General features: G+C 34.7%; 2 protein-coding genes across 8 annotated transcripts in view; both read right to left on the bottom strand.

Moving 5' to 3' along the window:
- Positions 1-27,999, bottom strand: part of PCDH15 (protocadherin related 15) — a gene marked incomplete at both ends in the record, with an annotated part of 736,996 nt that overhangs the window by 337,322 nt on the left and 371,675 nt on the right. For all 7 annotated transcript variants that reach the window (XM_079712493.1, XM_079712490.1, XM_079712491.1 and 4 more), the window contains one exon: positions 9,774-9,882. In XM_079712493.1, the coding sequence (XP_079568619.1) occupies positions 9,774-9,882 (109 nt within the window). The remainder of the gene's footprint in view (positions 1-9,773; positions 9,883-27,999) is intronic.
- LOC307051607 (translation initiation factor IF-2, mitochondrial-like) lies at positions 21,484-23,714 on the bottom strand (the record flags this gene model as incomplete). Its single annotated transcript, XM_079702061.1, is given in 2 exon segments — positions 21,484-21,952; positions 21,954-23,714. Coding segments are annotated over 2 exon segments (2,184 nt in total). The 3' UTR covers positions 21,484-21,529.

The following is a 27,999-nucleotide window of genomic DNA, read 5'->3' as shown; positions in this document are numbered from 1 at the left end:
TAGCTGGGCAAATATTTTTCTTAAGAAGTATTCAGCTAAATATATCAATCATGTGAAATAAATATTTTGAATTACTCAGTGTCTAGAGAGGATATTTCTTTGTTTTTTGTGGTATGCGGACCTCTCACTGTTGTGGCCTCTCCCGTTGCAGAGCACAGGCTCCAGACGCGCAGGCTCAGCGGCCATGGCTCACGGGCCCAGCCGCTCCGCGGCATGTGGGATCCTCCCGGACCGGGGCACGAACCCGTGTCCCCTGCATCGGCAGGCGGACTCTCAACCACTGCGCCACCAGGGAAGCCTGAGGATATTTCTTAAATGCAGTCATTTTAGTGAGTTGAAATTTCCTTGAATTGTATCATCTTCCTTTGTATACTACAACATTCTTTTTTTCCAAAGTGAAGATAAAGTGGAAGTCAACTCATATAACTGTGGAATATATGCATTTAGCATAACAATAATGATAAGAATAAAATAACATGGCTGCCAATTATTGAATCCTACACTGTACTAAATGCTTTATATATGTAATCTTTGATAACTCTGTAAATCATTCCCATTTTACATAGGAGAACTTAGGAGATTTGCAATATTAAGTAATTTGTCCAAAGTCAAACAGACAATGTCAGACAGAACTTGCATTCAAATCTAGGTTGACAGACGCCAAACATATCCAAAAATGCATTAATTGCTATACTCTTTTGCTTCAACTATGAGACAAGAAAGAAAATTTTCCTGGGCATTATGTGAGGGGAGAAAATGTGTGCCAGTAAAATAGACTTAAAAATCCAGAAATTAGGGCTTCCCTGGTGGCGCAGTGGTTGAGAGTCCGCCTGCCAATGCAGGGGACACGGGTTCGTGCCCCTGTCCGGGAAGATCCCACATGCCGCAGAGCGGCTAGGCCCGTGAGCCATGGCCGCTGAACCTGCATGTCCGAAGCCTGTGCTCCGCAATGGGAGAGGCCACAATGGTGAGAGGCCCGCGTACCGCAAAAAAAAAAAAAAAAAAAAAAAAAAATCCAGAAGTAGTCAAAATTGCGCTTATGATAAAGGAGTCGTCTCAAAATAATAGGGGAAAATGGCTTTTTGAATAGGAGCATTAACCTAATAGGAGAGACAGAAAATGGTAAAATTGTGTCTATTCTTCATACAAAACACTAGAGTACCCCAAATGGAAAAGATATTCATGCACAATAAGCAATAAAACAACACAAGAGCTAGTAATAGATGAAAACATGGATGAATTCTATTCTAATGTGAGAGTGGGCATAACTTTCCTACCTATGGCTCAAAATAAAGAATTAATAAGGAAAAAGAGTGATAAATTTAATGGCATTACAAATTGCATGGCAAAACACAATAAACAAAGTAAAACTGGAGGTGACAAAATAGGGAAATATTTGTATTTACATCAGAGACAAAGGCTTATATCCTTAACATATGTAGATCTGCAAATTAGAAAAGTAAAAGATCAGCAATATATTTAAAAAAAAGTTTTGGGATAGAGAATGAACAGATAGTTCACAGAAAGAGAAAGGCAGACGACTCTTGACCGCACACAAAGATATTCACCTTTATACATAAGAAGAAAAACTCAAAACCACACTGAGATTCTATTTCTCTCTTGCTCAGTTAGCAATGGTCCAAGGTGGATGCCAAAATCCATGAACTGAATTTTTGCTAACGATCCCACCATTTTTCTCACTATATTGGTTCAAATCTCCTTATTCTTCTAATACAACTCTGCATATATTTTCCAAATGATTCTTCCTTGTGTCATTCTCTCCATGGGTTTCACTTATACAGTGTTAGCCTCTCATTCAGAGTCTTGTCATTTCATTCTTCTACCACTGTGACAGCCTCCTAAATCTTCTAACATCCCATTTACTTATAATCACTGAAATGAACTTTACTTGAACTAAATGCCACTTTATTCTCCCAGTTAGCTACATACAATTTTTACTTATTGTTTACTGTGGTGATCCCCAAAGTAGGATTGAGGAAAAAATATCAAACCTCTTGAATTTCTATGATATCAGTTGTAATATCTCCTCTTTCATTTATAATTTTATAAATTTGAGTCATCTTCCTTTTTAGTCTAGTTAAAGGTTTGTCAATTTTGTTCACATTTTCAAAAAAACAGCTTTTAGTTTTATTGATCTTTTCTATTGATCTATTCTATTTCTGTTTCCTGTTTCTGTTTTATTTATTTCTGCTCTAATATTCATTATTTCTTTCCTTTGTTAACTTTGGTCTTAATTTGTTTTCATTTTTCCAATTCCTTCAGGTATAGAGTTAGGTTGTTTATTTCTGATTTTATTTTTCTTTTTTTAATTTTTTTTAAATGCTATTTTTTTTTTTAAGACCATACTTCATTCAGATTTCTTTTGCTTTTTTTTTTTTAATTTTCATTATTTATGTATGGCTGTGTTGGGTCTTCGTTTCTGTGCGAGGGCTTTCTCTAGTTGCGGCAAGTGGGGGCCACTCCTCATCGCGGTGCACGGGCCTCTCATTATCGCGGCCTCTCTTGTTGCGGAGCACAGCCTCCAGACGCGCAGGCTCAGTAATTGTGGCTCACAGGGCTAGCTGCTCCGCGGCATGTGGGATCTTCCCAGACCAGGGCTCGAACCCATGTCCCATGCATTGGCAGGCAGATTCTCAACCACTGCACCACCAGGGAAGCCCTGATTTTATTTTTCTTAATGTAGGCATTTCTCACTGTAAACTTTCCTCTTAGAACTGCTTTTGCTGCATCACCTAAGCTTTGGTGTGTTGTGTTTCCATTTTAGTTTGGTGTGTTGTGCCTCCATTTTTATTATTATATAATTGTCTGGTGTACAGCATTACAGTTAAATATTTGTATACACTACAGAGTGATCACCACCACAAGTCTAGTTACCATCCAGCACTATACCCTCTTCACCCATTTTGTCCATCCCTCAGCCTCATTCCCCTCCAGTAAACACTTCCCTCAGCCTCATTCCCCTCCAGTAAATACTTATCTGTTCTCTGTATCTATAAGTTTTCTTTTATTTGTTCATTGTTTTTTTTTTATATTCCACATATGAATGAAATCATACAATATCTGTCTTTCCCCATTTGATTTACTTCACTTAGCATAATACCCACAAGGTCCATCCATATGGTCACAAATGGCAGGATTTCATTCTTGTTTATGGCCAAATATTATTCCATTGTGTGTGTACATACGTATATGTATATATGTGTATGTATATATATATATATATATATATACATACACATATATACAGTGGTATATATAGATATTTTTATATATATTTATATATATACCACTTCTTTATCCATTCATCCATCAGTGGATACTTAAGTTGTTTCCATATCTAGGCTACTAGATAAATAATGCTGCAGTGAACATAGGGACACATATATCTTTCAAGTTAGTGTTTTTGTGTTATTTGTATAAATACTCAGAAGTGGAATAGTTGGGTGATATGATAGTTCTATACTTAATTTTTTGAGGACTCTCCATATTGTTCCAAAGTGGTAGCACCAATTTACAGTCCCACCAGTAGTGTGCAAGGATTCTCTTTTCTCCACATTACCTCCAACATTTGTTATTCCTTGTCAATTTGATAATACTTATTCTAACAGGTATGAGTTGATATTTCATTGATTTACATTTGCATTTACCTGTTGATTAGTAATGTTGAAAACTTTTTCATGTGACTGTTGGCCATCTGTATGTCTTCTTTAGAAAAATGTCTATTCAGATCCCCTGCTCATTTTTAAATCATGTTGTTTGTTTTTTATTTTGCTGTTGAGTTGTATGATTCCTTTATATATTTTGGATATTAACCCCTTATAGAATATATGATTTACAAATACCTTGCCTTTTCATTTTGATGATTTCCTTCACTATGCAGAAGCTTTTTTGTTCCTCTCATTCTAGAGTTAGTAAATTGTTTCTTCTCTATTTTATTCCTAGTCAATATAACTAGAAGTTTGTCAGTTTTACTGCTTCTTTCAAATAATCAATTTTTAGTTTCATTGACTTTATCTATTATTTTTCTATTCTCCATTTGATTAATTTGCACTCTGTCCTTTATTATTTCTACCCTTATGCTTTCTTTCTTTTTTTTTTTTTTTTTTTTTTTTTTTGCGGTACGCGGGCCTCTCACTGTTGTGGCCTCTCCCGTTGCGGAGCACAGGCTCCAGACGCGCAGGCTCAGCGGCCATGGCTCACGGGCCCAGTTGCTCCGCGGCATGTGGGATCTTCCCGGACCAGGGCACGAACCCATGTCCCCTGCATCGGCAGGCGGACTCTCAACCACTGCGCCACCAGGGGAGCCCTGCTTTCTTTATTTTAGTTTCCTTTTCCAGGGTTTTAGTGTGAACAATTACATTGCTGATTAAGAATTTTTCTTCTTTTTTAATGTTGGCAGGTACAACTATACATCTCCTTCTGACTGTCACTTAAGCTGCATCCCATAAGTTTTGGTATAATGTATTTTCATTTTTATTTATCTCAAAGTATTTTTCTAATTTCCTTTGTAATTTCTTATATGAGCCATTTGTTATTTAGTAGTTGTTGTTTAATTTGTGAGTCTGCAAATTTTCCTTTGTTATTCACCTCTAATTTCATTCCTTTGTGGTCAGAGGATATAGTTTGTATGATTTCAATCATTTTCAGTTTAATGAGACCTGTTTTACAACCTAGCATATGGTCTATACTAGAGAATATTCTTGAGAAGAATGTATATGCTATTGTTTGGGATTGAGCATTATATTGATGTCTATAGGATCTGGTTGGTTTATAATGTTGTTCAATTCTTCTTTTGCCTTGCTGATCTTCTGTCTAGTTTTTAATCCATTATTGAAAGTATAGTATTGAAGTATTTAACTACTGTGCTTGAATTGTCTATTTCCCCCTTCAAGTCTGCCAGTTTTTGCTTCACTTCTGGGCTCTATTGTTAGATGCATATATGCTTATAATTGTTATACCTTCTTGATGGGTTGACCCTTTTTTTTTTTTTTTTTTTTTTTTTTTGGCGTTATGCAGGCCTCTCACTGTTGTGGCCTCTCCCGTTGCAGAGCACAGGCTCCGGACGCGCAGGCTCAGCGGCCATGGCTCACGGGCCCAGCCGCTCCGCGGCATGTGGGATCTTCCCAGACCGAGGCACGAACCCGTGTCCCCTGCATCGGCAGGCGGACTCTCAACCACTGCGCCACCAGGGAAGCCCGGGTTGACCCTTTTATCAGTATAAGATGTCTATCTTTGTCTCAAGTGAAAAATTTTATTTTCCAGTCTATTTTATCTAACATTAGTAGTGCTACTTCAGCTCACTTTTAGTTATTATTCACATAAACTACCTTTTTACATCCTTTTATGCTCCAACTAGTTATGTCTTTAAAATGTGTTTCTTACAGATAGCATGTAGTAAGATCATGTTTTTCTTTTTCTCTTTTTTTATGTATTGTGCCAATCTGAATCTTTTAATTGGAAAATTGAATCCATTTACATTGATTGTGATTACTAAAAAGATGGTATTTACCTCTGCCATTTTGCTTTCTTCTATATATCTTATGTTCTTTTTGTTCCTCTATTGTTCCATTACTGCCTTATTTTTCATGTGTACTGCTTAAATTCCTTTGTTTTGTGCTTTACTATAAATCTTCAAATTATGTAAACAATTAAATTGTTAAACTATTCTCCTAGCGGCTATCCTGGGAATTAAGATTGATGTCTTAATTTTTGGCAATCTAATTTGGACTAATAGCAACTTAACTTCAATAGTATATAAAAATTTTACTCCTGTATAACTCTATTTTACCTTTGCTCTTTGCTGTTATTATCACAAGTTTCATGTTTCTACTTTGTCCATCAATATAGATGTATAATTATTGATTTATGATATTTTCTTTAAATCAAATAAGGGCAAGAAGAATTACTAGCATGTGTGTGTGTGTATATATATATAAAATGTCTTTTATACTTAACTATGTAGTTATGTTTACCAGTGTTCTTTATTTCTTCATGTAGAACTGAGCTACTTTCTATTGTGCTTTCATTTCAGCCTTAGGTCTCTACCCTTCGGTATTTCTTGTAGCAAAGGTATGTTACTGATAAATTCTCAGATTATCTGGGAATATCTTAATTTCTTATTTATTTTTGAAGGATGTATTTGCTGTATTTAGAACTATTAATGAACATTTTTTTCCCTTTCAGTTCTCTGAACATGTCATACTAATGTATTGCAGTATCCATGTTTCCTGATGAGAAGTCGGGTTATAATTTTATTGAGAATCAATTTCTATTATAAACTCACCCCTTTTTTATTACTTTTGAATTATTTTTTGTTTGTGTCATTTGACAGTTTGATTGGGATGTGTCTAAGCGTGGATTTATTGTAGGTCTATCCTTTTGGGGAGTTCAATTAGCTTCTTGGAGGTATAGATTGTTTTCCTCGAATTTAGTTTTTGATCATTACTTATTCCTATATTCTTTCTGCCCCTTCCTGTTCTCTCCTTCTGGACTCCTGTTATGCATAAATTGGTCTACAGAATGGTATTTTTTAGGTCTCTGAAGCTCTCTTTGCATTTCTTCATTCTTTTTCTCTTTCATCTTCTCAGATTTGGTAATTCAATTGACCTCTCTTCAAGTTTGCTGATTCTTTCTTCTTCCTGCTTGAATCATCATTGAGCCCTGCTAGTGAATTTTTAATTTCAGCTGTTATACTTTTCAACTCCAAAATTTGTTTCCTTTTTATAATTTCCATCTTTTTGTTGATATTCTCTATTAAGATGACATAGAATTGGCTCAGGCTACTGTGGGTAATCAATAGCAATGGCAGTAATTCCCCCACTGACAATAATGATGGTAGGACCAGTGAAGGGGTTGGCAATAGTCCCTGGATAACCTTTTTACACACATCAGCATCCACATCCTCAAGTCTAGTAAACCGACTATCAACAATGTGTGAAAGTAGAAGAGCTTGCCACCTAGCAACTGGGAAAACAAGCTCTGAAGAACACATACATTCAGAATTATCTGGATGGACATAAGGGAAACTAAGAGTTCTGGAAAAGTAGGTAAAATCAGAGCCATGGGAATCCTGTCTTGTGGTGAAGGAAAGGGTTTGTGCTTCTATTCTTAACAGTTTTGCATGACTTAGGAAACATACTTTATTTTTCTTCCTAATGGTAATAACAACATCAACTAACATTTATCGAGTGCTTTTTTCCAGGCACTAATATTTACATGAATTAGATCAAATTCTCAAAACCTTTTATAGAAAAGTCTATTTTTTTTTCTTTTTTGCTGTATTCACTAGTTTGTTGTATTTTTTTAATTAGTTTCTGCTTTATAACAAAGTGAATCAGTCATACATATACATCTGTTCCCACATCCCTTCCCTCATGCATCTCCCTCCCTCCCACCCTCCCCATCCCACCCCTCCAGGCGGTCACAAAGCACCGAGCTGATCTCCCTGTGCTCTATTTTGATCAATCCCTTTGTCAAAGGTCTATTTTAAAGAGGAACAATCTGAGATAGAGAGATTAAGTAACTCGCCTAACATTATATGAATAGTAAGGGTTGAAGTCAGGATTTAAACATGGATAGTACAATTCCAGAGGCTATGCTCTCAACACTTACAATGTCCTCTCTGTCTTTTAGAAATGTACATACTATGAAAACATATCAATTTATTTAACTGAGCTGTGAAAACAAAGTTAATGATAGAGGTTATATATATTATGTAGTACTATCCATTATCCTAATGTTGGAGGTTGATGAAACTTAACGTCATTACGTCATTTTTCTGTTCTAATTCCTGTATTGGTTCCACGTTTCACTCAGAGTAAAAGCCAACAAAGCTCAATAGTATACAAGACTGTATTTTCTGTCCCCCTTATTTCTCATACCCTCTTTCTTCTACTTCCCCCTCATTGACTCCTCTCCAGTGCTACTGGCCTCATTGATGTTTCTGAGACTCATCAGGCAAACTCCTGCTTTTATCCCTGCCTAGAAACTCTTTTCCCAGATATCAACATGGTTAACTCCTTCAAGTTCTATAGGATTTTACTCAAATCTCACCTTTTCGATGAGACATATCCTGATCAATCCTATTTAATACTGGAACACCCCTTCTGTACCTCCAATCCCATTCATCAGCTCGATTTTTCTCATAGCACTGACTACCATTTATTTTGTATAATAAATACATTTATTTACCACATTAATTGTTTATTGCCTGTTTCTGCTGCCCGAAAACCAGTGCTACAAAGTGAGGAATCTGTCTTGCTCAACAGAGTAAGCACTCATTTATTGAAAGAGATTAAATTTTTTAAAGTGAAAGCAACATGAATATCAGTGGATACTATCCCATTCTGAGTAACATGGTTCCCCAAGACTATCTTTAAGTGTAATGCTTTGTACTTTGCACAGGCTGCATCAACTATCTAAATAATTTTTATCCCATTTTATACTTGAAAACCCCTCTCTTTCTGCTAAAATAACTCTGTCTAAGCAATTTTCTTAGAAATCCTTAGTACTTTACTCCCATGAGACCACATGATATGTGGCTCATACTTTATTTGTAGTACTTAAAACCATGTATTTTAATTTATCTTTTGGCATGTTTCTATCCACAGACTCTACCCCTCCCTAACCTAGAACATTTATCCCTCATCTTTGTATCTATAACATCTAGCATAGTAATTGACATATCGCCAAGCCCTCAGTTAATAAACAATGACTATTTCCTTTTATGTATACCAAACCCCCTATAGACTTAAAAGAGACTTCTGTTTATAAGTGCTTTAAAAAAGTTTAATAGTCTAATCTATACAACTGACTTATAATATGTATGTAGTTCTAGACACCAAAGGCTTCAAACAGAATTACTTGAATTTTCTTTACAGACAGCATTTCTAAGTAGGATATAGCATCATATTTTGAAATCTGTCTAACGTCTCTAGGTCATTGTGTTGTTATATATGTGTACATGGGGTGGGAAGGGGTTAAGGGTAAAGTTAAATTCCATTGAACAGTTATTTTCAAGCATACTTCAGAAGTGACCTTCTTCATTAAGAGATGTATGGTCTGTTTTCCATATATCGTCTCTCTGGAGACTATAAATCATGCAAAGCAGCAACATCCATATTTTAGCAAAAGCAATTTAAAAAGAGTGGCATGATCAGATTCTCATTTTTGCTTTTGGTACAACTGGCAGATATGCACAAGAATGGATTAAAATGGCTTCTGTGAAATTGTTCAAGGAAAAATTAACCAAGGGTATAATGTTTCCTTGGGGTAACATGATCTTTCTCTTTCTTTTTGGCTCCGATAGCTCTTATTTAATTGTCACATATTTTTAGAATTATGTAATGGTATCCAACCAATGATAAAGTACTAGTAGAGCAAACAGTGTAAGTTTTTCAATAGATTTTCAATTTTTTCTTAGAGAATTCTTTATGAGGTGATACAGACGAAACTACCAATAGGTGGATTAAATCCTATTTTTGAAGTTGTTTTACTTCCTCAATAAAAGTGTTTCTGCTTGCTGTTCTACAAATTTCACTGAGACTAATACTAAAGAAGAAAAATGGTTATTTTTAAATGGTTATTTTTAAATTTATTTTTACATAAAAAATAATTTCAATAAAATTTCTAAAAAATAATTTCTAAAAAGAAAATCTTTGTTATTAAAGTTTTTTTTTTTAATTTGAAACATTTTTTTCCCTACATGATTCTAGAGCTATAACTGAGAGTGTAAAATGTTAGCAGATACAAACCAACAAGGATGGAATAGAGGATGCCTGGCCTATCTGATGGTGGCTGAATATTCCGGTCCTGATCAATGGCTTGGATCGGTGGGGTAACAATGATGGGGTTCAATTCTTCCTGGAAAAAAAAATCAGATAGTTTAGTTCAGCTTCATTACCTCAGAAAGAATTGACACGCAGATATTGTAGTCTGGACAGCTAGATAACACCTGAGCCATCAGTTATACTCAGATTTCAAGATTTGTAGTTGAACACCATAGACTAGTTAATTTTGAATCTGAAGGACAGACATTATAATAATCTCCAAGAGTGGCCTTGCCTGTTATCGTGGAAAAAATAAAAACAAATATATTCAGAGACAACCCTAGAAAGGTAAACTGAGCTCAGAATGACTGGTATCTCTGGCATATTATCTTCAATTATTATAATTCTTAATTTTAACTGATTCTAATATCTACCCTTCTCTATATATAATACTGGACTCATCATTGCTTGGATTTGTGGTCTGTATTTTAATCGAATAATTTTATAGCATTTTAGAAAGAGAACAGTTATGTTAAAATAGTAAAAACCTCATTAACTATAAATATATTCTAGCACTGATAATTAAGTGATTTGAAATTTTAGCAAGCTATATCATTTAATACCTAAATAATTGAACTTATCAATTATTAAATTTTATACATTTTTTTCATTACATTTTTCATTACATTTTATGTGTTGTTTACACTTAGAAACTTCTCTTTTTCAGTATCTTTTTAAAAACCCACTTAATATACATTTGATATTTAAAATCTATTATAATCTCCCTTTAACAAAAAAAATAAGATTTAGACTACATGAAAGAAAATTTGCTGCACAATTGTCAATAACAATTGGTCAATGTCAATTTGTGGACACTGTTATTCTCATCTAATGTTATATTATAAGTATACTATTTCCCAGAAGCTTTTGAAAATATTTAGCCAGATTCCTGTCTGTTTCTGTATGTTAACTAACAGAGAAAGGAAAAACAAATCTAACATGTTCACAATACTCTTATTTAGACACATATATACTTAACATATATTCTTAAGAGGCCAAACTACCATTTCTATTTTTCTTTGATTAGTTTTGCTTTTTTCAAGTGGCAGAAATATCAAATTGTTTGAAAAAGTGTCATACATTTTGAAATATTTTTCCTTTGTGAACATTTAAAAAATGTAATATTAGGGTGGGTGGCATGGGTCAAGCTGATCACTTTCAACTTTTTATGTGATCATAGAAGAAACACAAGTGGAACAGTCACATATATCTTTGAAGCTTATATACTACAAATATATGATGTCTGGTTCTTTTCAAAACCTTCCAAACAGTACTGATAATTTTTTTTTAATTTTTAAAATTTATTTATTTTTTACTGAAGTATAATTGATTTACAATGTTGTATTAGTTTCAGGTGTACAGCAAAGTGATTCAGTTATACACACATACAGATCTATTTTTTTTCAGATTCTTTCCTCTTATAGGTTATTACAAAATATGAGTATATTTCTCTGTGCTATACAGTATGTCTTTGCTTTGATAATTTTCATCCTTAAAATGGGGAAGCAAAGAGCACACATGTGAAATACTCATACAGCCATGGCTCATGAAAATCACATCAGTTTCTGCCTGATCACTGGAACTTTATGCACATATTCAAACAAACAAACAAAAACACCTCAAGGAACTAACAAAAATACTCTTGTTTTATTATTTCCATGTATTCCAATATGTAACTGAAAAATTTTCAGGTATATTTTTTACCTTACAAATTGTGACTGACTCTTGTACCCAAAATGTGCATTTGAATATCCTTTCAATTGCGTATTTGACCTTGATATATAAGGCTGTTTTTTTTTTTCACATTTATTTATTATCTTTGGCTGTGTTGGGTCTTCGTTTCTGTGTGAGGGCTTTCTCTAGTTGTGGCGAGTGGGGTCCACTCTTCATCACAGTGTGCAGGCCTCTCACTGTTGTGGCCTCTCCTGTTGCGGAGCACAGGCTCCAGACGCACAGGCTCAGTAGTTGTGGCTCACGGGTCCAGTTGCTCCGTGGCATGTGGGATCTTCCCAGACCAGGGCTCGAACCCGCGTCCCCTGCATTAGCAGGCAGACTCTCAACCACTGCGCCACCAGGGAAGCCCCTATAAGACTGTTTTTTTGGTCACCTTAATGTTTTAAACATATACCACTCTGCCTTACATTTAGACCCTATTAATACTGTCTCACTGAAGAAAAGTTCCTAATTTTAACATAGTCCTATACATTCCCTTCTCTTTTCATTTATACTTGGCAATTTCCTCTACCTGCACACATACTCTGACCACCTGAGGAACAGTTGATAATTTTCCCTTATCTACATCTATACAGAGACTACTGTGCTCATCCATATCAAAATTTATTGAACATTCTTGCTGACTGTACGTCTGAGTTTCCTTGCCTATAACTTTCTTGAGAGCAGGGGTAAGGCTGATTTACTTTTATATCTGTAGCACCAGAAACGTATGGGGCACACAGACACTCAAGAACTGTTGAATAAACGGCTTCTCAGCTCCAGATTATTTAGAATATTCTTGACCCATGGATCCTTGCCTTTCTCTCTGGGTTCCTGTGGGACATCCAAATACACACACTGACATTTGATAAGTATCTTTTTATAACTCCCAGATCTTTGTGCCCACAAAGTTATTGCACCCAACTGGAGGGAAAAATAATGTGGCCATGGGAGTGGATCAAAATGCACAGATATGGGCTCAGAGTTTTTCACTGAGATGGCCTTTTGGGTGTTACAGTAAGTAGTCTCATAAATATTCTAGTAGACTGAGTGGTGAACGTCTGTATCCTACAACAAAACATACCAAACTTGCTAGTAAGTTTTCAATAAGCTATCTAATTCCTCAGAGCTTGAATCCTAATTTTCAAAGTGAGGTTAATAATATCTACATTCAATAATTAATGTGAGGATTCATCAAAGAATGTATGTAAAACAGTAAGCGGCATACTTAATATATGGAAATTATTAGTATTATCAAAATTAATATTACTTTTAATTGTGTAATATTGACATTAAACTTGCCTCCAAACTATAAGCAGAGAAAGAGATGGAAATTTTTAATTTCAAGCTGGAAGCTTATTTGAAACCAGATCTTGCATATTTTCCTGAAAACATGACACTGACATGAATCTTGAAGGTTTTATTTAGGATTACAAAATTGATCATATGTTTCAGGGAATGAAGGGGGACTATCTATCATTACTATTTAATTTTAAACAGAGATTTGGAGGTAAAACCTATAAAGCAAATTATTTAATGATTATACTTAAACACAATTTTAAGATAGTGTATCAGAGAGTTGAATGTTCACTTAAAATGAACATTTCATTTTAATAAATGAAAAGGAAGCTTCAGTGATATTCTTTTTCTGTAGACTCAGACACATTACAGTTTCACATCCAATTTAAAAACTCATTCCCCACTCTTTGATTAAAGAAATTTGTGATAACGCTTTGATTTATAAATATTCTGATGAGTTATATAAATGTATCAAGCACTTGCTGTGTGCAAAGAACTCAACTAATTGTTCAAGTAGTGTTAAAAAATAGGTAATAGTTATGGAACTATGAAGGAGCTAACAGTCATGAGGATGGGGACTCAAAGTACATGAACACAATTTAGAAAAAAAATTTATAAAGACATTTATCAATAAATATTAAAAGAGAGCTCTGGTAGAAAACATATGATGAAATATTATGAGTTAATTAGTCAAGATAACAAGCATCAGAGATATTCAAACATGTGCAGCTTAAATAAAGCAAATTTTGATTCATATATCAAAGGTGAGATTAATAAAGATTAAAAATGTGCCTGCATTTGATAGAGGCTGGATAGGGAGTTTAAAAACATACACACAGGGCTTTCCCTGGTGGCGCAGTGGTTGAGAGACTGCCTGCTGATGCAGGGGACATGGGTTCGTGCCCCGGTCAGGGAAGATCCCACATGCCGCGGAGCAGCTAGGCCCGTGAGCCATGGCCACTGAGCCTGCGTGTCCGGAGCCTGTGCTCCACAGCGGGAGAGGCCACACAGTAAGAGGCCTGTGTACCGCAAAAAAAAAATAATAATAACACACACACACACAGGGGGCTTCCCTGGTGGTGCAGTGATTAAGAGTCCACCTGCCAATCCAGGGGACATGGGTTTGAGCCCTGGTCCAGGAAGATACCACGTGCCATGGAGCAACCAAACCCATGCGCCGCAACTATTGAGCCTGTACTCTAGAGCCCACGAGCCACGACTACTGAGGCCCTGTGCCTAGAGCCCATGCTCTGCAACAAGAGAAGCCACCACAATGAGAAACCCGAGCACCGCAACAAAGAGTAGCCCCCGCTCGCTGCAACTAGAGAAAGCTCCCGTGCAGCAACGAAGACCCCAATGCAGCCAAGAAATAAATAAATAAATAATTTTTAAAAACACACACAAAATTGATGATATATATATATATAGATAGATAGATAGATAGATAGATAGATAGGTAATCTAGGGCTATTTTGAGGAGAGTCATTAAAGTGCCTTATAAACAGTGCAGTTTAATTTTCATATAGTTGGCAATGGAAAACTTCTACAGGTGAATAGCAAGTGTATTTTTATCATTCTGATGAAAAAAATCATCCTAGAGTGTCTTGTAGGTACAGAATAACATAAAGAAAAAATATTTAAAACTGTACAACCCAGTAATAGCCACTGTTAATATTTTGAGGTATTTTCTATCAGTATTTATCTTCTATGTATCATCTATCTACCTGTCTGTTTACACAGTGATATTTCACCACTTTGCATATATAAATTTTGTTGATTATTTTTACCTCACATATTATAACCACTGTTCTAAGTCAATGCATCTGCTTTTCAAAAAAATAATTTGCAGTAACGTGCAACCTCCACTAATGTTATAATTAGGCTGTATACTTGTACATTTAAGAGGCTTGGGCCTCCCTGGTGGCGCAGTGGTTGAGAGTCCGCCTGCCGATGCAGGGGATACGGGTTCGTGCCCCGGTCTGGGAGGATCCCATATGCCGCGGAGCGGCTGGGCCCGTGAGCCATGGCCGCTGAGCCTGCGCATCCGGAGCCTGTGCTCCGCAACGGGAGAGACCACAACAGTGAGAGGCCCGCGTACCGCAAAAAAAAAAAAAAAAAAAAAAAGAGGCTTATATTGTTTAACAACACATACAATGTATTCATTACTGTGCTGTGTCTTTAATTATATTCCTAGGTTAAACTCCTGGATGTGGAATTTCTGGATCAAGAAATGAGAGCATGTTGAACTCTTTCAGACAAATTGCCAGATAGCTTTCCAGAAAGATTGCAATGATTTATTTCCTCCTCAGTAGTGTGTGTTTATAACAGCACATACTTGTCGATACTAAGGGTGATATATATCTGAAATATTGTTAATAAAGTTAAATTTTACATTTCTTTGATTGATAGTCTAATTTATTTGATATATTTATCTGTGTTTCTTCTGTTCATTTACTTTGTCTATTTTCTTTTTTAAATTTGGTATTTTAAAATTTTATTTCCATGGCATATGTGAATAGCACAAAGATCAACACTTTGTCATCAGTCTTAAAAATATTTTCAGTATGTTGTTTGCCTTTTAATATTATTTGTTTTTGAGATCTAGAAGCTTGGCATTTTTATGTATTGAAATATATCCCTTTTTCCCTTTTTGATTTCTGCTTAGATAGTCTTTCACCCTCTTAAAGTCATATAAATGCTGAATTATATTTATTTTCATTTATTATGGTTTCAACATTTTAAATTTAATTCTTCAGTCTATCAAGACATCTGAATAGTAAAGACAATATTCACCAAACTGTGACTGGAATTTTAACCTATTTTTTTTTAACAGAAGTGAAACTAGTTTTAAAAACTCTTTGCTTTCCTTTCCCCCTTTTCTCTGTCTAAATAGACATCTGTATAAAATTTAATCACCTATTGATCCTATGTTTCTGCCATATTCTATTACACTGCTTTAATATCTTAATTTATCCATGTCTGTAATGATTTAAAATAGAAATTGAGAGTTCCTCTATTATATAAGGTTGATGAGGTTTAAAATTGTGTGTGTGTGTGTGTGTGTGTGAAAACTAGATATTGGAAAGACACACAGTGATTTAAAATAAGGAATTGGGCTCCAAATAATCTAGATTTACAGAAAAGTAGCAACAAAATTGATGGAGATGAAGATGATAAAATGCCAAACAAGAAAATGCCATCTAATTGCATTGGTTAATGTCTCTAATTTGTCACAAATCTTCTTCCCAGTCCCAAACACACACACACAAAATTGCTGCTCCTGTTAATGATATTTGAGAATTGAGAACTACACTATAATTTTTTTTCATGTTACATTTCCTTTAAGAATTATTTTATATTCCTGCATTCAGTTACAATATATATACGTATATATGTGTATATATATTTGTAAATATTAAAGTTTTCTTGTTTTATATTTAGATTTTGTTTCATTGGTTTTAACACTCATGTCTAAATATTTATATCATGATTTACTTATTTTTAAATTCTTTATTTTTATTCAACAGTCAACTGAAATATGTCCTTGAATGTTTTTTTCAGTAAGAAAATATGAGTACTTGTATATATGAGAATGTAAATGGCTTTATACCTGAATGAAAATTTGACCAAATATTAGGTTCTCTATTTCACAAACTTTTCCTCTATTTACAAAATTTCCTCCATTGTCTTCCAGTTTTGTTTCTACGGAGCAGAAATATGAGCTCTAATTAATATGTGGTTCCTTTATGTTTTTTTCTTTATTGGTCTTGTAGAAATTTGCTTTTATCTGGAAATAAAATAATATACCAGAAATTTTCTGAGTAAAGGCTATCAAATTTTACTGCACTTTGCTTTACTGTATTTCATGGATACTGCATTTTTTACAAATTGAAAGTCTGTAGCAACCCTGTGTCAAGCAAGTCTATCAGCATGCACCATTTTTCCAAAAGCATTTGTTCACTTTTTGTCTCTGTGTCACATTTTGGTAATTCTCACAGTATTTCAGACATTTTTGTCATCATTATGTTTGTTATAGTGATCTGCAATCAGTGATCTTTGAGGTTACTATTACAATTGTTTTGAAGCACCAGGAAATGTGCCCATATAACAGATGGCGAACTTAATAAATGTCGTGTGTGTTCTGACCACTCCACAACTGGCTGTTCTCCCATCTTTCTCCCTCACCTTGGGCCTCCCACTTCTCTGAGACACAACTTTGTTGAAATTAGGCCAGCTAATAACCCTACAATGGTTTCTAAGTGTTCAAGTGAAAGGAAGAGTAGTAGTCTCTCACTTTAAAACAAAAGCTAGAAATGATTATACTTAGTGAGGGTGGAAAGCCGAGACAGGCTGAAAGCAAGCCTTCTTCAGACAAACAGTTAGCCATGTTGTGAATGCAAAGGAAAAGTTCTTGAAGGAAATTAAAAGTGCTAATCCAGTGAACACACAAATGATAAGAAAGCAAAACAACCTTATTGCTGATATGGAGAAAGTTTTAGTGGTCTGGATAGAAGATTAAACCAGCTACAACAAATGAGGAGTTGCTTCTTATGGATAAGCAAAGGAAGTAGTTTCTTAAGATGGAATCTACTCCTGGTGAAGACGGTGTGAAGACTGTTGAAATAACAACAAAGGATTTAGAATATTACATAAATTAGTTGAAAAACAGCAGCAGTGTTTGAGAGGATTGGCTCCAATTTTGAAAGAAGTTCTACTGTGGTTAAAATGCTATCAAATGGCGTTGCTTGCTACAGAGAAATAGTTCCTGAAAGGAAGAGTCAATCGATGCAGCAAACTTCACTCTTGTCTTATTATTAAAAGTTGCGACAGTCACCCTAACCTTCAGGAACTACTACCCAATCAGTCAGCAGACATCAACATCAAGGCAAGGCTTTCTACCAGCAAAAAGATTACAACTCCCTGAAGCGTCAGATAATGGTTAGCACTGGTTAGCAATAAAGTATTTTTTAATTAAGGTATGTACACTGTTTTTGTAGACACAATACTATTGCACATTTAATAGACTACAGTATAGTGTAAACATAACTTGTAAATGAACTGGAAAACCAAAAAACTCATGCAACTCGCTTTATTGTGATATATGTTTTGTTATGGAACCAAACCCACAATGTCTCCGTGGTGTCTTAACTGTTTCATGCTTTGAAAACTTTCAATCTGCAAACATGGATACTTAATAAAATCCTGGAGGTTTTTTTTTCTTTATTTCTACTGTATCTTTGTTATTGTACTTGCTTACTTTACCTAGTTTTTTTTATCAACACAAATTGATTATATTTTTATTTGGCCACCTGATCTTTATTTTCTTATTCTCCTTGTTAATTCCTCTGTAGTCTGGAAGATTTCTCAAACATAATGAAGAGTACTGTAAGATGGTAAGAGTATTCTTTTATTAACTAGGAAAATACAGACTGAGTCTTGCCTCTCAATTTAGCTAGCTTCTGTGAGCTTCACCCTGTATTGGCTTATAAAATAGAGTAATATTACATCTTTTACTATGAGGTTTGATAATTAACTGAAGAAACACTTGTAAAATACCTATCACAATCCTCCCAGCAAGTTTTAAATAAATATCACGTATTATGTTATTAACAATATTGCATATTTTGTTTTCTGCATCTTCAGCTATATATTTTGTCTTTAATTTCTTTAGTTTTATTATTTCAGTTCTGTTCTCTTCTCTATCAGTATCTTTATTTCACCTTCAATCTCATGTTTTATATATTTCATTATTAAGTTTCATTTGAAATTCAAAACTTTTAAATAAATAACTTGTAATAACTTAAATAACTTCTAATACCTCTTCTTAATAACTTTTTTCTTTTTTTATCTTGAATATAAAATATTCTTCTTCTCTAATGTTGCAGAATCTTTCATGGGATTCACATGTGTTTGAACCAGTGTATTGATTGATTGATGCCTTTGTGACTGTAAAGTTCCCGTATTTCTGTGGTGGGAACCTGAATCTCTATTTTTATCCCTGTCTGTAGTTTTTTTTCACTCTCTCTTTCAAGACAGTAGCAGTCTTATAGTCATCCTGGCACAAATCTGACTTAGATTCCTTGCTTCCAGTGTTGATGCACTTTTCATTTCTTTTTATGTCTCTATAAGTATTTCAGTATGGCCATGGGTAAAGATAAATCAGGTACCCAAAGCTACCTGCCATTTCAATCCAGACCTTTCTACTATAGGTTTATGAGCAGGAAAATGACAAGATAAAAGAGGTGTTAGAAAAAATTATGTTTTCACCTGTGAATAAGTTTGACACTTTGAGAGAAAGCCTTCTTCTCTAACTTTCCAAATAGAAATGTAATTGTTCTTTCCTCACTGTCATTATGGCTACAGTTTTAACCTGCCATAGACTATTGCTCGGAACTCTCACCTTCTTAGTTCATCATGCATTACAGAGCAGCGCAGTCCAGAGGAAAGCATGCTGCCATCAAAGCTAGACAGACCAATGTCTGAAACTGTGGTGCAAAATGTGACATGAATACTTACTCTTTCTGAAATTCAGCCTTCTAAGTATATAATAGTAACATTAATTTACATCAAATTATGTCAATTAATGTCATATCAATTTAATCTTAGACCTTCTCTCGGCTTAAAAAAGAAAGTAACTTTTGCTGTCCTTTTAGTGACTGTCCCAGGCTAACATTAAATAAATATTAGTTTTTAAATGTCTTATTATTTATGCATCAGGATTTCTTCCTGATGTAGAATATAATACCTCTAAGAGAAGGACCATTACTATTTCTTTCATTGTTAGTGCCTTAATTTGTGTCTTCCACATTGCAGATACTCAAGTACCATTTACTCAATGAGAAAACTAAGTGTTTGGCTATTGAATGAATTCTGGGAGTAAAATAATTACAGCAAAATAAATCTAATAGGAAAATCCAAAGAAAGAGACAAACCTTAGGAAAAAAAATGACTGGTGATAAATTTTACTGGGGGTTGGGTTTACTGGAGAAAAATGAATTTTAAATTCATAATTCAGAGCTAGAAAAAAAAAGATTTAAAAAAATTAAGTAGAATTAATTTAGTGTTTTTATATTAATTTTTAGATATTGATTAGACCAAACATCTGTCCAGATCTGGTCTGTGGGTCATGGTTTGGAACCCATGGCTCAATTCCTGAAGTCTATATTCTGAAGGACAGGATTTAAAGGTTTTCCAAGATTTGGCTACAATTTACTACCTTTACATCCTATTTCCCACTACTTCCATTACATACTACTCTAGTCAAACTAAAATACTTATCATTTACTGTAAACCACCTAGATTTCCCCAGATTCACCCCTTTATTCATGCTGTTCCCAACATGAGCTCTCAATATCAAAGTAGTTCCAGGTTCTGCTCAAATGACACCTCCATTTTTAAGTTCATTCCTGAAACTCCGGTTGGAATTGATCCTTTATTCCTTTGAAAACTCATAGGACAGGTGTTGCCAGTTTCAGATCACTTGTACATGTTTTATTTCTCATACTAGCCTCAGATTCTAGAGCACAAGTACTATGGTTTGTTCATTCTGGTATTTCTCTCAGTATATAGCATGAACAGGTGTTCAAGAGAAAATCATAGAATTCAAGATTGAACACAGAGGGAGAACGATTCATGTTAAGCTTCCTGCTAATGCTCTATTCTGAGTTGCTTCCCTCTCCCCTGTTTCACTTCCAATCCATTTGTAACTAGCTCCCTGTATTAAATTCCTTCGATTTATTCACATGACATGAGCTGTTTCTCTGACAGATATAATTAATATAAGTGCATATAAACCACAAGAATTAATGCCACTCAATCATCCATAAAAGTACAAGGAAAGAGAGCACTGAAACTAAAAAGTTCCTGAAGCAGTAAGTTAGATAGGAGTTTTCCACATTTTTTATTTCTCTTATGAAAATGTGCCAAACTTTTCTGTTTCCAGTGTTTTTACATTTGCTATTTCTTTACCCTTGCATCTCATGACTAAGGTCTCAACTCGAATGCCCCTTCCTCAGGGAAGCCTTCCCTTGACCACTCTAGAAAAAAACCCCTTCATTCATTTGCATTCATATTACTCACTATACATTGCATTTACCATATTATGTATCAGTGCCTGAAATTATTTATTGAACTTTTAATTTTCTGTCTCTACACTAAAAGGTACTCTCCCTGAAGGTATATGATCACAATCACTATGTCCCTAGTACTGAAAACACTGTCTTGAAATAAAAGTCTCTCTCATTCCCTCTCCCTCCCTCCGTCTCTCTCTCTCTCTCTCTCTCTCTCTCTGTCTCTCCCCCCTCTCACTTTCTCCCTCACTCTCTTTCTGATGATAGAGAGATAGACAGATGATTGATAGATAGATAGATAGATAGATGATAGATAGATAGAATGTGCCTATCTATAACTAATGAACTGAATCTTTTCTGAGTGAAAAAAATAAGGTTTTTCTTGTTAAGGAGCTTAAAATATAACTGTAAGACAAGATCAGTTACTATACAGTACACCTAACAATTAAAAGCAGTGCATAGTGTGTGGAACTTTCTACTAAATTATTCAGAAGGCAGAGGTTAGTGATGACTATGAACCTAAGAAATGTGAATATTACTTCTTATTTTTTTTTCTGTAATAAAGCAAAACATTTAATCATTTACATCTTTAACATAATTTTAAAATCCTGGATCCCAAGAAGTCTTGGCTAGAACTTCTTTTTCTTCATAACAGACAATATCATCTCCCACTTTAAATTCTATCTTTTCTTCATCCAAACTAAGACCACAATCCATTCCAGTTTTGATGACTGAAATATCATCTTTATGGTGTTTCAGTGAGATTAATGAGCCCTTCCAAATAACATGTCCATTACGTATTAATTTAAAATTTTTTTGCTTTTCTAACTGTCCCTTTTGGACTCTGCAGCCAGCCACAGGAACTTTTTTCTTCCCTTCTGTTACAGAGAAGGTAGCTAGTATAGAAGCCTCACCTATTGTGTGCTCTTCCACAATGCAGGGCAATCTACTGCTCAGTTCCTCCTGCAAATCTTCAATAAGACGGTAAATGATTTTGTGAAGTTTAATTTTTACTCCTTTTTTTTGCAGCTGACTGCTGGATAACATTGCCTGCATTCACATTGAAGCCGTATATAACACCATGAAATGTTTCAGCAAGGTTAACATCATTTTCACTAATATCACCCACACCAAAATGTACTAACTCTAGTTCACACTCATGTGAAGCATCATAGGAATCCATAATGTTCAAAATGGCCTCAACGGAACCGTCAACATCACCTTTAATAATTATAGGAAGTACATTTGAATCTCCTCCTGCTTTTTCTTTTGGCTTTAAGGGTTGCTGCTGTTTTTTTATTTTGTACTTTATAAATGACCTCTCCTTCCAGTGCAAAGTGCCATACTTCTCACGGGCTTTCCGATGTGCTTCTTGGTGTTCCTTTCGCTTTTCTTCTATTAATTCCAGATCCTCTTTATTTTTCTCCTGTTCTTGCTCATACTTCCTCCAGTGAACAACTTCACGTGCCCTTGGCTCAGATTCTACTTCAAGAATTTCATCTCCTGCAGAAGGGAGGTCTCTCCAGCCTATAATTCCCACTGGCATGCTGGGATAGGCCTCATTGATTGCTTTGTCATTTTCATCAAACATTAAGTGTACTTTTGCCCAACTCTTTCCAGCAACCAGAATGGAGCCTTTTCTCAAAGTTCCTCTTTGAATTATAGCTGTAGTAACAGGACCTCTTCCTTTGTCTGTGAAAGATTCTATCACTGTTCCTTCAACTGGACCAGTAGGGTCTGCTTTCAATTCTAACATTTCTGCAAGAGCAACTGTTGCCTCTGCCAAAGCCATCATGTTATCGCCCGTGAGTGCAGAAACACGCACTGCTTGAACATCGCCTCCATAATCCTCACATACCACATCATAAGCTAGCAGTTCTTTCTTCACTTTCTCAGGATCAGCCTCAGCTTTGTCACATTTGTTTATGGCAAGGACAATAGGAACTTGAGCATCTTTGGCATGCTGAATGGATTCTACAGTTTGTTTCATCACTCCATCATCTGCAGCTACAACCAATATGATAATGTCAGTGACCTGAGCACCTCTGGCTCTCATTGCTGAGAAAGCAGCATGTCCTGGAGTATCAAGAAAGGTTATCTTTTCCCCAGAAGGCAGAGAAACAAGAAAGGCACCAATGTGCTGAGTGATGCCTCCAGCTTCCATTGCTGCCACTTGAGTTTTTCGCAGTTTGTCAAGTAACGTCGTTTTTCCATGATCAACATGGCCCATTATAGTAACAACTGGGGACTTTGGTATTAATAAAGCTGGATCTGCCTGGGGCCTTTTTACAGCATCTTTATTTTCTCTGACTTTGTCCTGTTTTAATTTGCTCCATTTTAACTTCATCCCTGACTTCTTTATCACTTCTTTGATCCAGACTTCATCTAAATGTGAGTGTGCTTCTAGTGAATCTACGTCAATAGCAGTGTTCAATAAAGATTCATATACACAATCTATGTCTTTTTCCATTGCTCTGGCCAGCTCCTCAACAGTCATTCCAATCCATACCTCCACCTCCTTTTTAGATTTTGTTGAAGATAACTGAGATTTCTGCGATTTTTTTTCCTTCTTTGTCACCAGAAGCCTATGTTGAGATGAAGCGGCCCTGATGAGCGCATCTGTCTGCCAGGGCTGGGCGTACAGCTGAGCTGTCCACACCAGGTAAGCAGATGAAAACACGTGCCTCCACTGTGCCAACATTCTTCTTTGATACAGGCTGTGTAGCTGCCTACAAATAGTGTGCAATCGTAGCAAGTTCTCCAACTTAAGTATCTTCTGGTTCATGTTTCTCTTGCTACTTATTCCAAGCCCCTCATTTTAAAGAAAAGGAAAATGGAGTCCAGAGAGGTCAAAAAGCCTCCTCCAATGTCATACCGCTAGTTAATGACAGTCAGGACTAGAACCCAGGCTTTCTGACTCCCAATTCGGTGTTCCTTCGCCGTTACTATATTCTTATCATGGAACCTGAAAAAGGATGTTGGAAATAATGTAGTTGCGCTGGTGAAAACATCTGAATGAAACAGCTGGAAGCCTTGGGAGTTATTTAGCTCCTTACGTAGGGTCCAGGGCGCCGGAATTCTCTACTTCTTATTTTTGCAGAGTGTTACAGCCTATCATATATTTTATTTTATTTGAGTTTCACAGAAGCAGTGTGATATACAGCAAATTAGCCAATGTTTTTACAGAGAGGTTAAAGGATATTAAATGCACAAATCCAGCAGTAAAATAAGGCTCCCTAAAGAAGATAGAACTTGTGGAAGACATTACCTCCTTTTGTTTATTTTTCAGAAATATAGAAATACTCAATTGGGAAAAGTATGTCAAATGAGGAGCTAAAAATAAAAAACCTGCTACTATTAGGACACGTATGATATTTTTTGATATTTAGTTTGTTAAAAACATCATAGATTTATTTCCTAAAATAAGAAATTTGTTTTTATATGTATAGGAGTTTATACAGATATTCTTTCAGTATATTCCAGTAAATCAATGGAGCTAGAATAAGATGTCATATAAATATGTTTAGCCACTGGTTTCAAATAAAGTCATACAATGGAAACATCTGTTTTCAAGAAACATACTTGTGAAACTAACATCACATGGAAGAAATTTATATTTGCCCATTTTATATGTACAGATAATCAATTAAAGGTGTTGAAAACGGCTTCTATATGCATAGTTCTGTGCATGAGGCCTGGCCCAGAACTTACCTATTAGATGGCATCTGTTCAGAGCCTAGAGATGAAAACAATCTCAGATGTTTCACATGTAAAGGATAATTGGTAAATTGGTAAATTCACAATCTCTCAATGATTATTTTCTTTTTTGGGGGACATCCTCCTGTGGTCTGATTTTTACCCAATATTCCAGGGCCATTTTTGCCAGTGATGAAAAACTAGAGATGTGGTTGCTTAGATACAACAAATCCTGTATAGCCAAGGGGAATCTGAAGGTCAAAGAGTGAATTAGATTGATGTCTTGCTATTGTTTGAAAGCAGAATTTATTTGTTTTGCTGATGAAGCAGGAAAATATGGACAGTCAAGGAAGCGAAGATACACTATGTCTCCTATAGAATGAAATTCACCAAAAATAATAGATATCAGGAAAAGAAATAGTGGATATTATTATAGTAATAATCCACTTAGAATTGAGAGGCTGTGAACCAAAACATTTACTATTTCTTCCGCCAAAATGGGTCGAGTAATAGTTTCAACTGAGGAAAAATCCCACACTAACCATAAATATAAATAACTGCTAAAGGTCAAGCAAAGCTAGAAATACAGTGGAGCTAAGTCCTGAGCTCACTACATAAAAACAACCTTTGTGTAAAAAGGTATCTCCTTAAATCTATTTTTGAAACACCTGTTTATGCACTTTATTTTTTCTAACAAAATAACTTGATAATAAGAAATAAAGACAATAAAATAATAACCAGTATGAATAAAGTCTCAATAGGGATAATATTTTTCAATAACTCTGATAGCCATACTTCTCCAAAAATCTTGTCTAGCAAATACTATTATGAAACAATAATTTTAATGCTATAGCTCACAATACAAAATCTTGATATAAAACTAAAACCTTTTTTATTTTCTATTTAGCATTTGTGTTTTTTATTTCAACTTGAAATAAGAAATGTGTGCGCTCTAACATGATCAAATTAAAATGACACTTTCTTTCTTTCTTTTGCTATGTATTCTTTAAAGCTTTCTTATTCACTTTCAATCTTATAAAATGTATGTATTACAGAAAACCTTCTTGAAAAATTATACAACTTCAGCATTTGAGGAGACAGTGACCTAGAGTTACTTAAAAGTCATCTCCACCATAATGGAATGCTGCAGGAGGGCTAAAAGTTTCACTTTTAGAAAATAACAAATTGCACCGCATTTAACAGGCCTTGACTAAATAGGCCACAGCCTTGGAAAGAAAATTACTTTCAACATTGACCCTCTTGCCAATGTACTGAATTCTTCTGCTTGCCCCTATCAGAGGTTGCCTAAGATTTAGCTGGAGCTGTGTCTTGAGAGCCCTGAATGGGATCAGAATCAGAATGTACCTTGTTTGTGGTGGCAGCATAAGGAGATGAGAAGAAATTATCATAGATGGTATAGGAGAGTCAAATCAAAGTAAGGGTGTAGTGAGTGTAGCCAATTTCAACTAGGCTATATCGGGAGAGTAGTGGTCACACAAAGTCAAATGAGATAGAGACAGAGAGGAGGTGAGAAGCAGTAGAAAGCAAGCAGAGAGGCCTCAGAATGGAGCAGTCCCTGAATAAATTTCAGCAATGTTTAATTGTAAACCTTATGACTTTCCACTACTGTGGTGGGCCATTTAAATAAGCCAAAGTGATATGGACAAGGACATTGCTATAGATTGATTCTTCTTTGGGTGCTTCCTGAAACCTAGAGAAATCTGCAGGATATAGACTCAATTTAGTTCTAGAAACTCATTCTCTGTGTTGCTTTCTTGTAAACTCTTTACCACTTTCAGAAATCCCTGGGCCAAGGGGTAATGAACTTAACAACAAAAAAGTCTCAGTCCTTCCAGAAGAGAGATCAAGGAAATGGAAATGATGATTCCTTCTGTATAAAATATAAATGACTTTAATGTAGTCTAAAATAAAAAAAAAACTTTCCTAAGAATTGTAAAGATTAAGGTGGAGTTTTTTATGATAGTGTCAGGAGCATGGCTGCTCATTTTATGCCACTAGAAGTAAGGGATATCATAGGAAAGAAAGAAACCATGAACTTTATTTTGAAGAATCATTACTTACATAGTGAGAGTAATGATATTTATAAGTAATATTAAATCACAATATACTTTTAAACAAATACTGAAGAATAAAATAATATTTTAATATACAATGAATACCAGATTATCATATATTACATTAACTGTAAAAATTAATTATAGTTTTGTCACTATTATGATTTACATACATGCCCCTTCCTAGGAAAGATGGTAGAAAGCCTATTAATTTTGTTTTAATATTCAATTTGTATACAGCCAAGGGTTGCCAAAATAAGGTCACTGCACTCATTAATTTTGGTCGTTTTTTATTTAATATAATATTTTGGGTATTCAGGTATACCATAATACCATTGCCAATATTTATCTTTCTTTTCTCAATGTTAAGAAGAATTATTTTAAATTTTTTTATCTTAGTAAATTCATATGAACATCCAAAACATTCATAACAATCGTTTTAATGGGCACCTCTGTGTTGATTCATATGTTCTTATGTTTTTAAATGGTTTAGGCTTTATTGTTTACAATGATTTCTACTGTTAGTTTTGACAGATTACCTTCATAATATTTAAGCAGTTATTTTACTTATGAGCATGCTTTCTATCTAAATGTTGACTATTAATTGGTCTTAAACTTTTAGGAACACAACATCTACAAAATATTTGTAAATCATTTAGAGAAAAACCACAAAGAAATGTAAATTTAGAAGGAAATGTAGATCACTACATACAGAACAGAAAATCTATGAGATCTTACCTACATTAGGATAACCATTAGCTATCAAAAAGGTAGAGAGATTTTCAGTTACATTAACACTTTAAACATCTGTATAAAAAAGATATTAATACAATTAGTGAGTAACATAGATTATGGAAATATATTGCCATCTATGAGAATAAAGCCTAATACCTAAAATAATACTAATATAATCTTAATAATAATAATACTGCTTCAAATAGATAAGAAAAAGAAAATGACCAATTGGGAAAACTGACAAAATTATGAATAGACAAATCACAGATGGGTTAATCATATGGCCTATAAACATTTGAAAAAATGTTCAGATTCATTAGATTTTTGAATGTAATGAATGAAACTATTTTTAAAAATGTATTCGACCAATACCTCAGGATCTTTAAATATTTCCAACTGGTATTTTCTGAAAAGAAAAGTAAAATACCTAAAAAGGTGTATATAATATTTCTATTCTGAAGAAACACATACATACACATATTAAACATTTTATTATATAAGTATTAAGAATTGAATGTTAGAGTACCTATCAGTCAGTGTTGGGGGAAGAGAAGAAAGAAGGAG

Source organism: Hyperoodon ampullatus, assembly GCF_949752795.1.
Source record: "Hyperoodon ampullatus genome assembly, chromosome: 1".
NCBI lineage: Eukaryota > Metazoa > Chordata > Mammalia > Artiodactyla > Ziphiidae > Hyperoodon > Hyperoodon ampullatus.
This window is presented reverse-complemented; position numbering and strand designations above follow the sequence as displayed.